This window comes from Phaseolus vulgaris, chromosome 1 (genome assembly GCF_000499845.2).
Source record: "Phaseolus vulgaris cultivar G19833 chromosome 1, P. vulgaris v2.0, whole genome shotgun sequence".
NCBI lineage: Eukaryota > Viridiplantae > Streptophyta > Magnoliopsida > Fabales > Fabaceae > Phaseolus > Phaseolus vulgaris.
Genome location: NC_023759.2, coordinates 48,978,706 through 48,992,445, shown reverse-complemented (window position 1 = coordinate 48,992,445; position 13,740 = coordinate 48,978,706). Strand labels below are relative to the sequence as shown.

Below are 13,740 nucleotides of genomic sequence, written 5' to 3'. Positions count from 1 at the left end.
GGGGTTTTGTCAGAGGATCTGCCAGATTCCGTTCTGACTTGACATAGTCAATAGAAATCGTTCCACTCTTTAACAGCTGTTTCACCAAATTGTGTCTCAATTGTATATGTCTATTCTTTCCGTTATAGCTTTTATTTTTAGCTATAGCTATTGCGGATTGGCAATCACAATGCATTGATACAGATGGGGTTGGTTTCATTCCTAAAGGAATGTTTGCTAAGAAGTTTTTCAACCACTCAGCTTCACTACCAGCCATTTCTAGAGCAACAAACTCAGATTCCATTGTTGATCTTGCAATAATAGTTTGTCTGGCTGATCTCCATGTAACTGCACCACCCCCAAGTGTAAATACATAACCACTAGTGGATTTTGTCTCATCTGAATCAGAGATCCAGTTAGCATCACTGTACCCTTCTAGCACAGCGGGAAATCCACTATATTCAATGGCATAATCCATTATACCTCTCAAGTATTTCATGAGTCTCGCAAGTGCTTCCCAATGATCCTGACTAGGACATTGAGTGTATCTACTCAATCTACCTACTGCATAAGCAATATCTGGTCTAGAAAAGCTCATTAAATGCAATAAGCTCCCAATTATCTGGGCATACTGAGTTTGAGAAATAGATTCTCCTCTGTTCTTCTTTAATTTAGAATTAGCATCATAAGGGGTACTCACTGACTTAAAGTCATAGTAACCAAACTTCTTTAGAAGTTTCTCAGTGTATTTTTCTTGGGATAGTAATATACTATCTCCCTTCCTTATGATTTTAACTCCTAGAATCACACTTGCTTCACCCATGTCTTTCATCTCAAACTTAGATCCAAGAAACAATTTTGTTTGAAAAACTATATCATTGCATGTACCAAAAATTAGCATGTCATCCACATACAAACATATAATGACATATTCACCATTTTCAGATCTAGAATATACACATTTATCAGCATCATTGGTAGAAAAACCTTCACAAAGTAAAACATTATCAAGTTTTTCATGCCATTGTTTTGGTGCTTGTTTCAAACCATACAAAGATTTTAAAAGTTTGCATACCTTTTCCTTTTGACCTGGGACTACACAACCTTCAGGTTGAGTCATATAAATTTCCTCTTCTAATTCACCATTCAGAAAAGCTGTTTTAACATCCATTTGGTGAATTACTAACTTATGGATAGATGCTAAGGCTAGCAATACACGAATAGAGGAAATCCTAGTAACAGGTGCAAAAGTATCAAAGTAATCTATGTTATGTTTTTGAGTAAACCCTTTAGCAACTAATCTTGCCTTATATTTCTCTATGGATCCATCAGGATGGTACTTCTTCTTAAAGATCCATTTACAACCAATGGGTTTTGCTCCTTTAGGCAGATCTACTAAGGTCCACGTATTATTTTTCTTAATTGAGTTCAAGCTCAGTTTTAATGGCCTTATCCCAATGTTTAGCATCAGGAGCACTAGTAGCTTCTACAAAACTTATTGGATCATTCTCAACTAGATAAGTATAAAAGTCATCTCCAAAAGATGTTTCCTTTCTCTGTCTTTTACTTCTCCTAACATCCTCACTCAAGGTATCATTAGCACTATCTATAGGTTGTTCAGATGTACCACTACTCTTTAGAGGAAGATGTGTTCAAAGAACTCAGCGTTTTTTGTCTCTACTATAGTGTTGCGTTCAATTATATCACTATTAAGAACTAGAAACCTATAGGCAGCACTATGTTCTGCATATCCTAAGAACATACAATCAGATGTTTTAGAGCCTATTTTCCTTTTCTTAGGATCAGGTAACATCACTTTAGCCAAACTCCCCCACACTCTTAGGTATTTCAAATTAGGTTGATAACCTTTCCACAACTCATAGGGTGTTTTTCCAGTTTTCCTATGTGGTATCCTATTTTGTAAAAAACACGCAGTAAGCAGAGATTCACCCCATAAATTATCAGGAGCATTAGAACTAATAAGCATGGCATTCATCATTTCTTTAAGAGTCCTATTTTTCCTTTCAGCTACTCCATTAGACTCAGGTGAATATGGTGGGGTTACTTCATGAATAATACCTTCTTTTACACAATAGTCATTAAATAAAACATATTCACCACCTCTATCTGATCTAATTCTCTTAATTTTCTTATTAGGTTGATTTTCTACTTCCGCTTTATAAGTTAAAAACATATCAAAGGCTTCATCCTTATGTTTAATTAAATACACTTTGGTGTATCTAGAAAAATCATCTATAAAGGTTACAAAATAATTTTTACCACCTCTAGACATGGTTTGTTTTAAATCAGCAAGGTCGGTATGAATTAAACCAAGAATTTCAGTTTGACGTTCTACAGAGTGACATGTTTTCTTCGTTATTTTAGATTCTACGCATACATCACATTTACTACTTTGTTTGTCATGCATGTTGATTAATCCTAGTCGTTGCAATTTTATAACATACGACGAATTCACATGTCCTAATCTAGCATGCCATATATCATACGAGTCAACTATATAAGTAGAAGATTTAGATTCATTCATAATTTCAGAAATGTTTAATACAAAAAGGCCTTGATCACAATATCCCTTTCCCACAAAAACATTGTTTTTTGTCATAACAATCTTGTCAGATTCAAATGACACTTTAACCCCAACTTTGCTTAGTAATGCCACAGAGACCAAATTAACTCTAATTGATGGCACATGTAGCACATCATTCAAAGCTAGAGTTTTACCAGATGTGAGCTTCAGAAGAACTTTTCCTTTTCCTAGGACAGGAGTTGTCCTGGAGTCACCGAGATATACTTGTTCTTCTCCATCCTCCACACTTGTGTAGGAGGTGAACACATTTCTGTTTGCACAGATGTGTCTGGTAGCCCCAGAGTCTACCACCCATTTGCTCACATTTGTCACAAGGTTTACTTGTGAAACGACTGCCACAATAGTATCTTCCCCATCAGCTAGATTTGCCTTAGGAGGATAGTCGTTTTTAGCCCTATGTCTGCACTGAGGTGCATGATGGCCTAGCTTTCCACAGACAAAGCAATTTCCTTTTTTCTTGAAAGTGGGGTTAGTTCCACTGGGACGAGAGAATTTGTTATTAGGTTTCTTTTTGTGATCAAATTTTTTCTCGTACCTTTTTGGAGCTGGTTTGTCTTCTATCACGTTTGCTTTGGCAGACAAAGCTTTGGCCTTTGCAGCAGCGCACTCCTTCCTGTTTGTGTCTTCAATGATGATGTGGGTGATCAAATCTGATAGAGACATCTGTTTCTGTCTGTGCTTCAGTTGTTGTTTGTAATCCGTCCAAGACTGCGGAAGCTTTTCGATCAAGAGCTCGGACACGAATTCATCTGGCAATTTTATGCTTTCAGTTTTGATATCTTCAATCAGCTTGTGATATTCGTTTATTTGGATTTTGATGTCTTTGCCTTCGATCATCTCCCAGCGGTAGTATTTTGCAATTACGAACCTTTGTCTGACGATGTCTTCGGCAGTATATTTGAGGATAAGAGAATCCCAAATATCTTTCGCATTCTTATAAGAAGCATAAACATCGAACAGATCGTTAGATAACACACTGAGTAAAGTGTGACGACATACCTTATTCGCATGGATCCAGTCGTCAACTTGTTTCGCAGCCGTGGTTGAGTCGGGTTTGGCAGTTGTAAGTGCATGAGCAACTCCGTACATGTCCAATAGGGTGGACACGCGTTCTTGCCAACGTCGGAAGTTCTGACCGGTGAAGACTTCAATTTTGGAGACGTCCGGAAATGGTTTCGCAAAAATGGTTTGTGTTGCGGAAACAACATTTGATGTTTCCGGAGCAGTGTTGTCGTTGTTGTTCGGATTTTCAGCCATAAGTCCTTACGATTGTAGTTAAATTGGCTTTAAAACGAACAAAAATAGTTTCCCGAGACGTGAGTAATCACTGTCCGTAAGGACTTATCCGCGATGTATTGCGCAAGTCCCCCAGGATACAACAGGAATTTCCCGGTAATTTCCGAGGATCAGAACTAGCAAGTTTCTCTTTAAAAGAGTAATACCAAATAGAACCCAAAAATATTATAATATTAAAATAAAGAGGAGAGAGAAAGTGAAAAATGGAAATGGGGGAAAGGAGAAGATGGTTCGGAGGAAGAAGATGAAGAGGTGTGTGGGAGAGATGCGATTTCTGAATGAGGGAAACCCTTGCTTATATAGGGAAAAAGGTAGCAGCCCAAACGGCCACAACCCACGTTCCAGCAGCCATTGGTGGCGCGATTTCAGGTTCCAACGGCACCACTTCTTCAACCTCCGAAAAACCAGCAAAGCAGGGGCGGAACGACTTCTCCACTGCAGCAACGATTCCGAAAGACCAGGTGAAGCAGAACGTGCACTTGCAACGGTAACATTTCAGTTTTGGATTTCGCAACAAAAATCTCAATGCGTTTGATTTTAGGGTTTTCTCGCATGCCCTGTTTTTATTTGCAATACCGGAGCTTCGTTTTACAACACATCGATACACATCAAATACCATTCATAAACATGATAACACATTACAAACACTATAAATAAACATGACTATACAATAATAAAATATATTTTTATCAATATATTACTTACTCTCACACAACACTTACTTAGTTATCGATAAATTTACTTTCGACTAAGAGTTAAAAAATAAATACTAAAAAAGAAGAGAATGAGGAATAATCGAAAACCAAACATCAATTATCCACCCATATTATGCATGCCTTATACAAATACATAATATAAAATTGTTCTCTACGTTACTTTTCAATATTTTGTAAAGTTTGTAAGATAACATAATGTAGAAGTAGCTTGGAATGGTACATTGGTCACATAAAGTCTGTAAAAGGCCAAAGTTTTAGTTTAAAAAAATGTGTACATTCAACAAGAAATGAGAGTACGCATTTTCAATAAAAATAATTTGTATTACCTTTCGTAACTGAAGAATAAAACCAAAACCAAAGTAGTATAATTTATGTATAATTATTTTATTTTATAAAAAATGTTTATAATTGTAATTAATACATAAAATGAAGTGTCAGTATCTATTTTGAATGGATTTACACATTCGACAATTTAGTATTAGATGTATCTATATAAATTGTGTTACACGAGAAATATTTGTTATTCATTTCTTTTGACATTAATAGAAATAAAGTAGTTTAATTTTCATCTTCCTAAATTTGTATTCGTCATAAAAAGAATCTACGTAGATTTGTATTCCTAAATTTTAATGTATACATAGTGCGTGTGTTTTTTAACATTACTTAAGATTGTGTTTAAAAATCACTTTAATATTTCCTATATTTATAAATTAATGATGTTTTAGCATTAAATTGACATTTTAGTTTTACATTAAAACTTTTTTTATTAAATTTTTAACCACTACCGTTAATAGACTAATAATTACAAATGACACACCTACGAAGTATTTAAATAAATTTTCATTAAATACTGGTACAACACTTCGTAAAAGAAATGGGTTTTATAATTTATAATATAAATATATATATATATGTTTTTATATTTTTTTAAAATTTATATAATATGTTTAAGTATATATATATATATATATATATATATAATATAGTTGTATATTTTAGTAATATTTAAAATAAAATTAAATAAAAAATAAATTCGTAGAATATTAATAAAAAGAGTATGGTTTTATTACCTAACACTTATTTATAAGACAGAATATTATTTTATATTTGGGTAACTAAAATCATAAAAAGTAGTCCAATAATAAAGTAGAAAGACAGTGTATAAAGTTTGGTTCGATTAAGAAGAATAGGGTGAGTTTGTGATATTTGATGGTGTTATGTTTTTTCTTCCTCACCATATCCATACTCATCTTTATTCTGTTTTCGGCATGCCGTCCATAGCCTTCTGCAGTCTCCAACATCTTTAGAATCACACCATTGGAACTCTCTTCTTCTTCCAACATCATCAATGCATTTCGAGACACTTATTTCATTCTCATAATATATTCTTGTATCATATAAACTTTAAACCTAATTCAATCTCATATATAATATAAAAAATATAAAAAAAATTTAATCCGTATGGAGTGTAACATTGAATATGAAACAAATATGTAAAGTGATTCTAAGCACATTTTGTGTGGATATTTTTTACTCACTCTCTCGTGCCATTCTCCTTCAACACACACGACACTTTGCTGATCAAGTTTATTCTGTTTTCGGCATGCCGTCCTGAGCCGTCTGTGTCTGCAGTCTCCAACATAGAATTGCAATATTGGAACTATCTTCTTCTTCCGAGCTCTATATATATCACTTCTAACCTACACACTTCCACAGGACATAAGTAACATCAAGATTTATTATCAAAACACTCAAATATAAAAGAGTAGTTGAGTTCATGGCTCTTTCACCACTCACCATACTTGTGCTCATTGCCACCATCTTCCTCCCATCAATTGCTGTGGCCAGGGACTTTGTAGTTGGGGATGATCATGGATGGACAGAAGGGTTTGATTACTCAACTTGGACTGCAGATAAGACCTTCCAAGTTGGGGACGTACTTGGTATGTTCAACTCATCAAATTATTTCATATTTTCATCCAATCATTATATGATAATATTATTGATTTTTGTAATGATTACTTAAGTTAAGAATCATTTCAATTAGTTTGCAGTGTAAATTTTATACTGATAATGTATAAAAGCAAACTCTTACCTTCAATTGTTTATTGAATATGATTAAATTTAAAAGTTATCACTCTTATGCTATACTGTTGATACTAGAATACAATTTAGTGCTTCATATTAATGCTCTATTCATCTTATAATTTGTAGTATTCAAGTATGTTGTTGGAGAACACAATGTGATCAAAGTGAATGGAACTGCATTCCGGAGCTGCACAGTTCCTCCAGAAAGTGAAGTATTGACTACTGGAAATGACCGTATTGTGTTGGCAACTCCTGGGAGAAAATGGTACATATGTGGTGTTACAGGTCACTGCAATGCTGGGCAAAAACTTTTTATTACAGTTCAAGCCCAAACACTGCCTCCAACCCTACCACCTGCCCCTGCACCTTCACCTTTTCAGGATGGACCTGGTTTTGATGGATGGGTGCCTAAGAAGCTATTAACTATATTTCATTAAATTCACTGTTGGTTTAACCTAAGTTTAGAGAGTTTGACATTGTTTTTCAATAAGCTTTTGAGGGAGTGGTATTACTCCTCAGAATAAATTATTGTTTCTATTTCCAAGTTCAAAATGGAAGTTTGTGAATGTGCTCACTAGCTCAATCCAGCTACCATTCAAATAAAATTGCAAATTTACATTCCATTCCATTCTTCTCTAATATTCCTATTCCTTGACATCAACCACTCTTGTAACTTTATTATAGTTGTATCCATCTTCACTGTCACTGGGATTTCATCAACTTAATTTCTTTTTACTGATTGAATTTATGTGAAAGAAAGGAAACTAGAGAGAGGCAAACTCTCATTATTGTTCGTAAATGTCCATAATACATAACGTACAAGTACTTGTCTTTTCAATTCAAGAATTACAAGCTACCTGAACCTACTAGGCTTATAAAGAATTTATTTCTCAGACATTGGTTACGGTTTGTGTTGAAACCTATAAAATCAATCAAATTTCAAAACCTTGAATATTTCATGCTTCAGCTTAGCAGGACGAGGATTTAAAACAGCTTTTGCAATTGTGTTTCCATCAGAACTTTTCATTCAGCAAAGGTGTAATAAATTAATAATACATTTACATAGATATGATACATCTGCAAAACAAGAGCCTGAAGTCTAGAACTCAAAATTTAGTCTAGCAACAACAAACACAACCATAAGTTACCAAATCAAAAAGCATCAGAAAATTCGACGACATTATTAACATCAAAATAAACTACTCCACTACCTTTGCTGAGGCAATACTAATGATGTACTCAATCTCCTCTGCTACCTCTTTCATTGAAGGTCGATTCTGTCTCTTTTCCTCTAAGCAGCCCAATGCCAGAAATGCCACTGCTTTCATAGTCTCTAGCTCTATAGTGGTGGCTACATTCTTCAACACTGGATCAATGACATCCACCAACAGTTCCTCCTCCACCATTCTATGCACATAAACTGCCAAGTTCACATCATCTGGTGCCCTGTTAAAATCTATTGCCTTCTGAGCTGTCAAAAGCTCAAGAAGCACCACTCCAAAACTGTAAACATCACTCTTATCAGTCAATTGGTAGTTCCTATAATACTCAGGATCAAGGTAACCAAGAGTCCCCTGAGCACAAGTGGAGATATGACTCATATCTGTCTGAGCCAACCTAGACAACCCAAAATCTGAAACCTTGGCATACATATTGATATCTAGGAGAATATTGCTGGACTTGACATCTCTGTGGTAGACAGGAGGCACAGCCATGAAGTGAAGGTAAGCAAGACCCTCAGCAGTGTGACGTGCAATTTGAAGGCGATGTGTCCAACTAAGCAAACCACGGCCCTTAGGAATTTGACCTTGCAAGTGATCAAGAAGGGTACCATTTTCTATGAACTCATAAACCAAAATAGGCTGCTCCAGTTCCACGCAGCAACCAAGTAGACCAACAAGGTTTCGGTGGTTAACTTGGCATAATATGCGAACCTCATTGAGCACTTGATCAATGCCTTTGGCGTTGCCAAGCTTAGCACACTTGACAGCCACAGGAGTACCATCTTGAAGAAAGCCCTTGTAAACTTCACCATAGCCTCCAACACCAAGAAGTCGGTCATTGGAGAAGTCGTTTGTGGCTTTCTTTATCTCTTTGCCACTGAAAAGTTTAGCCGCTCTTCCCCCATTACTGGCATTCAGAATTCCTTCACGCTCTTTGGCTAGCCGTGCTTGTGCTTCTTTAATGCGCTTGTTGCGTTTGTAGAGTAGAAAGGCAATGATGGCAAGGATGATTGCAGCTCCAGCCCCACATACTGAACCTGCACATTGGTACCATCAAAGTGTATATAAATAGTGCATCATAAGAAAGAGACCACAGGAACCGGTGTTCATAATCGCCATCAAATTTTCATTCATCAAGGATATTGAGAAGTTTTTTTTTTCTTTTCCTCAATGGATGAAATGTACGAGCAATTTATCAGCACTAAATTCACACAAAAATTACTGGTACACATTTATTTAGTTCTTTACATTCAAATTAAAATTTTATCTCTTGTATTAACTCAACGTTTGAGTAGGTAGATTCCTTTGACCTGTATTTAACTTCCAACTGTTACCTACGCAATTTATATTAGTCAGACCTTCATTATGAATAAAGTCTCAATTCACATGTCGTCATTCATGTGCTAATTTGTTTCTCCCACAATTTCGTAATTGTATATGAAGTATTGGTTCACCTATCATGTACACAGCACATTGTCCGCACGAAACAACGCTGACTTTTTTTTAACAAATCCGTGTTACAACTACTATAGACTATGAAAAAGAGATGTCCAAACACAATCACCTTTAACAAATAGCAAACCAAAAAGGCTTTTTCAATCGACATTCAAATATATATTATTATCTACGTTAAAAATGTTAGATTTTCTAAAAAAAAAAAATCCAAAAGTTTGGTTAATGATACATGTGCTATCGTTTTAATTCATAATTCAAACTCGACTAGTAATTCATCAAACATACATCAATAAACTTCAATCTAAACATGCATTATGTCTATTAAACTGTTTAATATTGTAAAAACCAAGTTAATTTTTTTTCTAAAATAAAAAGGAGAAATTAAAAATAAAATAAAAAAGTGAAACGAATACCTGCTATTATGGCCTTTTTTTTAGTGGAGTCCCCACAACCATCAGGGTTCTGGCAAGTAATTTCTGCACAAAAGTCAAACCCAAATTCTAAAATCAGTCAACGCACGAAAAGATTAAAAAAGTAGGACGATGGCTATAATCGTGTACAACTCACTTTTAGAGCACACCCCTTGGATGGGGTCCCACACGAGCCCATCGTGACAGAAGCACCTCTTGATCCCGATCGTAGAGGAGGCGTCGGGCCCACAAGTCGACGTGGCAGAGTCGCAATCCTCCTGGGACCCACAGACGGTTTCTCTAGGCGAGAGCCACTGAATCTCCAAACCCGGTTCGGGCCAGCGGCTCACAGGTTGAGCCGAGTTGAGGTTAACGAAGCTGGAGTAGGCGCTGCAGCCAGAGTCTCTAACGCGAATCATATAGGAGTTGCTGGAGCCGCCGGTGCGGTAGGTGCAGCAGAGGGGGCCGCTCTGGCAGGAGGCGGCGGAGGCGGTGGCGTTGATGTAGGCGTGGCAGGCGCTGGCGGCGGAGCAGTTGAGGGGGGACTGGAGGAGCGTGAGGGTGCAGTTGAGGTAGACGATGGTGTTGGAACTGGTGATATTGAAGGGGAGGGTGCTGTTGAGCTGGATCCCCTGGTGTACCTTATCGGTAGAGACGCACGTGTTCTGCACGAGCGCCGCGGGCTGGATCACAAGGCGCTGCGATTTGGCGTCGATGGACTCGATCGGGTACGAGTTGTTCAACGTGTCGAATATGAGTGTGCCGGAGCTGCACCGGATTTTGTACGACTGGTCGCCGCATGTCGAGGTGGTGCTGAGGGGAAACGGCACCGTGGTGTTGCCGCACGCGGGGCACGGCGTGGCAGGGGACCCTTGTGGGGCGCGTGATAGCATCAGCAGCAGAATTGCCATGAGAAAGTGCCTCGTGGTGAACTCCATTGGTGGCAGAAACTGGCACTTGAAACAACGTCGTTTTCCTTCTTAAATACTGCTATGTTCACCATAAACTTTCATTTAACTATTTAATTCAATATTAATTATTTATTTAATATTTTCTTAAATGATGTATACACGTATTTGGACAACAACAATATTTATAAAACAGTGAAATGTTTAATTAAAAATATATTTATTAAATTTTTTACAATTTTAACTTAATTTAATAAATGTATAAAATTTTATTATAATTATAAAAATAAAGAATAAATTTATTTTAACTAGAAATATCTTTCTTTAAACATATATACAAATTTTTATTATGAATCATAATTATATAATATAGATTTATATATCTTGTATTATAAAAATTATACATGTATTTTTTATCTGTGTCATGTCAGTATTTATATTATATAATTTTAAGACGATGAGTTTACTTCAATAATTTTGTCCAACTCCTATATTCATTTGTTAAATAAATATTTTAATGATAATTTAAAGTTGGTGAAATTATAAAGTGAAATATTTCATGTAATAACAAAGTCATTAAATTTAAGAGTTTTAATGAAAATTATGAAATTTGAAATATTTTTTTAATCGTAAAGACTAGCAACATTTATTAAAGAGGTGATAAGATATTTTACGAAGTTGACTTTTGTGTCATAGTTGACTACTATATTTGCATAGAGTTTATAGTTTATTGGGTGTTGCCAAAACAGTACTTAACGTCTTATTTTATGTTTGTTTTCTTCACTAATTAAATGCATCGGATTCTTTGTTTCTTTTTTAAGAAATGCATCAAAGTCAATAAGAACAAATATTACTTCAATAAGTCTTAACAAATATTGTTGTTGTTCTACTATTTTGGTTAGCTGTTATAAACTTATTTTTATTATATTTTTTCAATAAGTTGATTCATTGAATTGATAAAAACAAAACTTTAATTTAGTGTTTGATTATGTTTAATAGGGTTGTTCTCAATTTCTCAAATTAAAAAGATAAATAAATAAATAATTTCACATTAAGTCATTACCTTCTGATATAAAATTTTACATCAAATAATTAAATCAATAATTAATAACACTTATATGCATAATTATATTTTCAAGTTTCGAATTAAAACATAACTAATAAAAATATATAAAATATATGTGATCCGTTTTTATTCAACCATATCCAACCCTTTCTCTTCTTTCTCTTCCAAATCTACACTCATGTCCATTCTCATCCACTTTTCAACAAAAGAGAATGATATAATAAACATTCCAGTAACAAAAGTAAAAGAAAACAATTAATTTCTATAAAAAAAAAAGTATTCCACTTTTTTTTTATCTTTTTCAATATTTGCAAAAAAAAAAAAATACAAAATATTGTAATGAGAGAGATTAAGTTGGGTATTACAAGATGATGTTCCATTATCTAGAAACGAAATTACTTTGACTTTTGGAAGATAAGAAAAAATAAAGACAATTAAATAAATGAACAAAAAAAATGATGAATAGGGTTGTGGAGAGGGAAATGAAAAAAAAGAGAGGGTTGGGTGGTTAATTTTATATATTAAAAGAGTTAAGTTTACTTAAGAAGATGCCCATTTTAAATTATTTTAAAATATATATGAATGATAAAATTGTATTTTTTTAAAATATAAGAGACCAATTTAAATAAAATGTAAAACATGAAAAATTACCTATGTAATTTAACCTATTTAAAAAATAAAACAAATAAATAAATGGTATAATCCACAATTTGAGAGAGAGAGAGAGAGAGAAATGGGGATAGAGGAGAGGAAAAAAACTTTGATTAAATACTACACCGTGTATAATTTTACATAAAAATTACTATTTTTAGTTCTAACTATTAAAATATAATTTTATACAATCATGACATGTAAAATTAAATTGCAACAATAAAATATAAAATAATTAATATTTTAATATCAACTTTGATGAATAAAATGAGATGTCACACAATTTATACTAATATAATGTAATTTACGTGAAAAAAGGCTTCAATATAATTTTTAGTTGTGAAAAATTATAATTCAATTAAGGTAATGTTTAATAAGAATTATATTTGCGAAATTTGATCCGTGTGTGAAAAGAGAAGTAGTTGGGAAGGTGGTAGAGATGTTTAGAAGGTTTAAAAAATGGTCCAAAACTGATAAGCTTGCGAATAACATGTTTATAGTAATGAAAGTTGAAAAGAAAAGATGTGGAACATCTAGAACATCACTACCTAATAAAATAAAATAATAGAAAATAATAATAATAATAAAAATTGGTTGACATCACAAGATTTTGCTTTATGCCATGGCAAAAGAATATGTTACTTAGATGACAGGTATAGCCATGCCTAAATTCCGCAGAAAGCAGCTTCTGTTATTTGACTTTGACTCCATCATTACTGTAAGGATTTTGACTAAATATAACATGTCCCACACTATTCTTTAAACAACAAATAAATTTCATATTTTCAACTCTATCATCACATATTTATATCATCAAAATATTTATGATGATATGAATACTTACGAGGGAGGAAGAAAGTTAATTTATAAGGATTAAGGATGATATGTGAGATTGTTTGAATTAGAAAATTTTTGAGAAAAATTTGTAAGTGTTGTTATAGTTAAAATGAAATTTATAAATTATTTTAAAAATATAAAATGTAAATTTTTAAATTTATTTTTATTAATAAAAAATATTTGAATAATAAATTATGGTATATTTTTTTGAAGTTTGAATTAATTAATTTTTTTAATATATAATATTTATAATTATTTGTATTTTTTAATAAAAAAAATAATATAATAAAAATATTTTTATGTTAAATTGAAATAAATTTATTAAATATGTGAAAAATTATAAAAATAATATTTATTATTATATATATTTGTTATTTTATATAGTTGTTGATATTATTTTTTTTTTAATAGTATAATTAAATATTTTAAAAACAATTAAATAAATTTATATAATATTTAATTTTGTATATTGTATATTATAATAAAATGGATTTGAGTAAAATGCA

General features: G+C 33.3%; 2 protein-coding genes across 2 annotated transcripts; one reads left to right on the top strand and one right to left on the bottom strand.

Annotated features, from left to right (window-relative positions):
• Positions 1 to 6,373: 6,373 nt before the first annotated feature.
• Positions 6,374 to 7,121, top strand: LOC137816110 (blue copper protein 1a-like). The gene is made up of 2 exons (XM_068619203.1): positions 6,374 to 6,539; positions 6,811 to 7,121. The coding sequence occupies exons 1-2, from the start codon at positions 6,374 to 6,376 to the stop codon at positions 7,119 to 7,121; spliced, it is 477 nt and encodes a 158-aa protein (XP_068475304.1).
• A 557-nt stretch (positions 7,122 to 7,678) lies between these two features.
• LOC137815017 (wall-associated receptor kinase-like 20) lies at positions 7,679 to 10,748 on the bottom strand. Its single transcript, XM_068618028.1, has 3 exons — positions 9,930 to 10,748; positions 9,776 to 9,838; positions 7,679 to 8,944 (listed from the first exon to the last, which is right to left on the bottom strand). The coding sequence occupies exons 1-3, from the start codon at positions 10,708 to 10,710 to the stop codon at positions 7,884 to 7,886; spliced, it is 1,905 nt and encodes a 634-aa protein (XP_068474129.1). The 5' UTR covers positions 10,711 to 10,748; the 3' UTR covers positions 7,679 to 7,883.
• Between the last annotated feature and the right edge of the window lie 2,992 nt (positions 10,749 to 13,740).

Bases quoted from the DNA above. Each gene is read 5' to 3' on its own strand.
- LOC137816110 (XM_068619203.1), top strand. From the start codon at position 6,374: ATGGCTCTTTCACCACTCACCATACTTGTGCTCATTGCCACCATCTTC. The intron at 6,540-6,810 runs GTATGTTCAACT...TATAATTTGTAG, and splicing joins CCAAGTTGGGGACGTACTTG to TATTCAAGTATGTTGTTGGA.
- LOC137815017 (XM_068618028.1), bottom strand. From the start codon at position 10,710: ATGGAGTTCACCACGAGGCACTTTCTCATGGCAATTCTGCTGCTGATG. The intron at 9,839-9,929 runs GTGAGTTGTACA...ACTTTTGTGCAG, and splicing joins CCAAGGGGTGTGCTCTAAAA to AAATTACTTGCCAGAACCCT. The intron at 8,945-9,775 runs GTATTCGTTTCA...ACCAATGTGCAG, and splicing joins AAAAAAGGCCATAATAGCAG to GTTCAGTATGTGGGGCTGGA.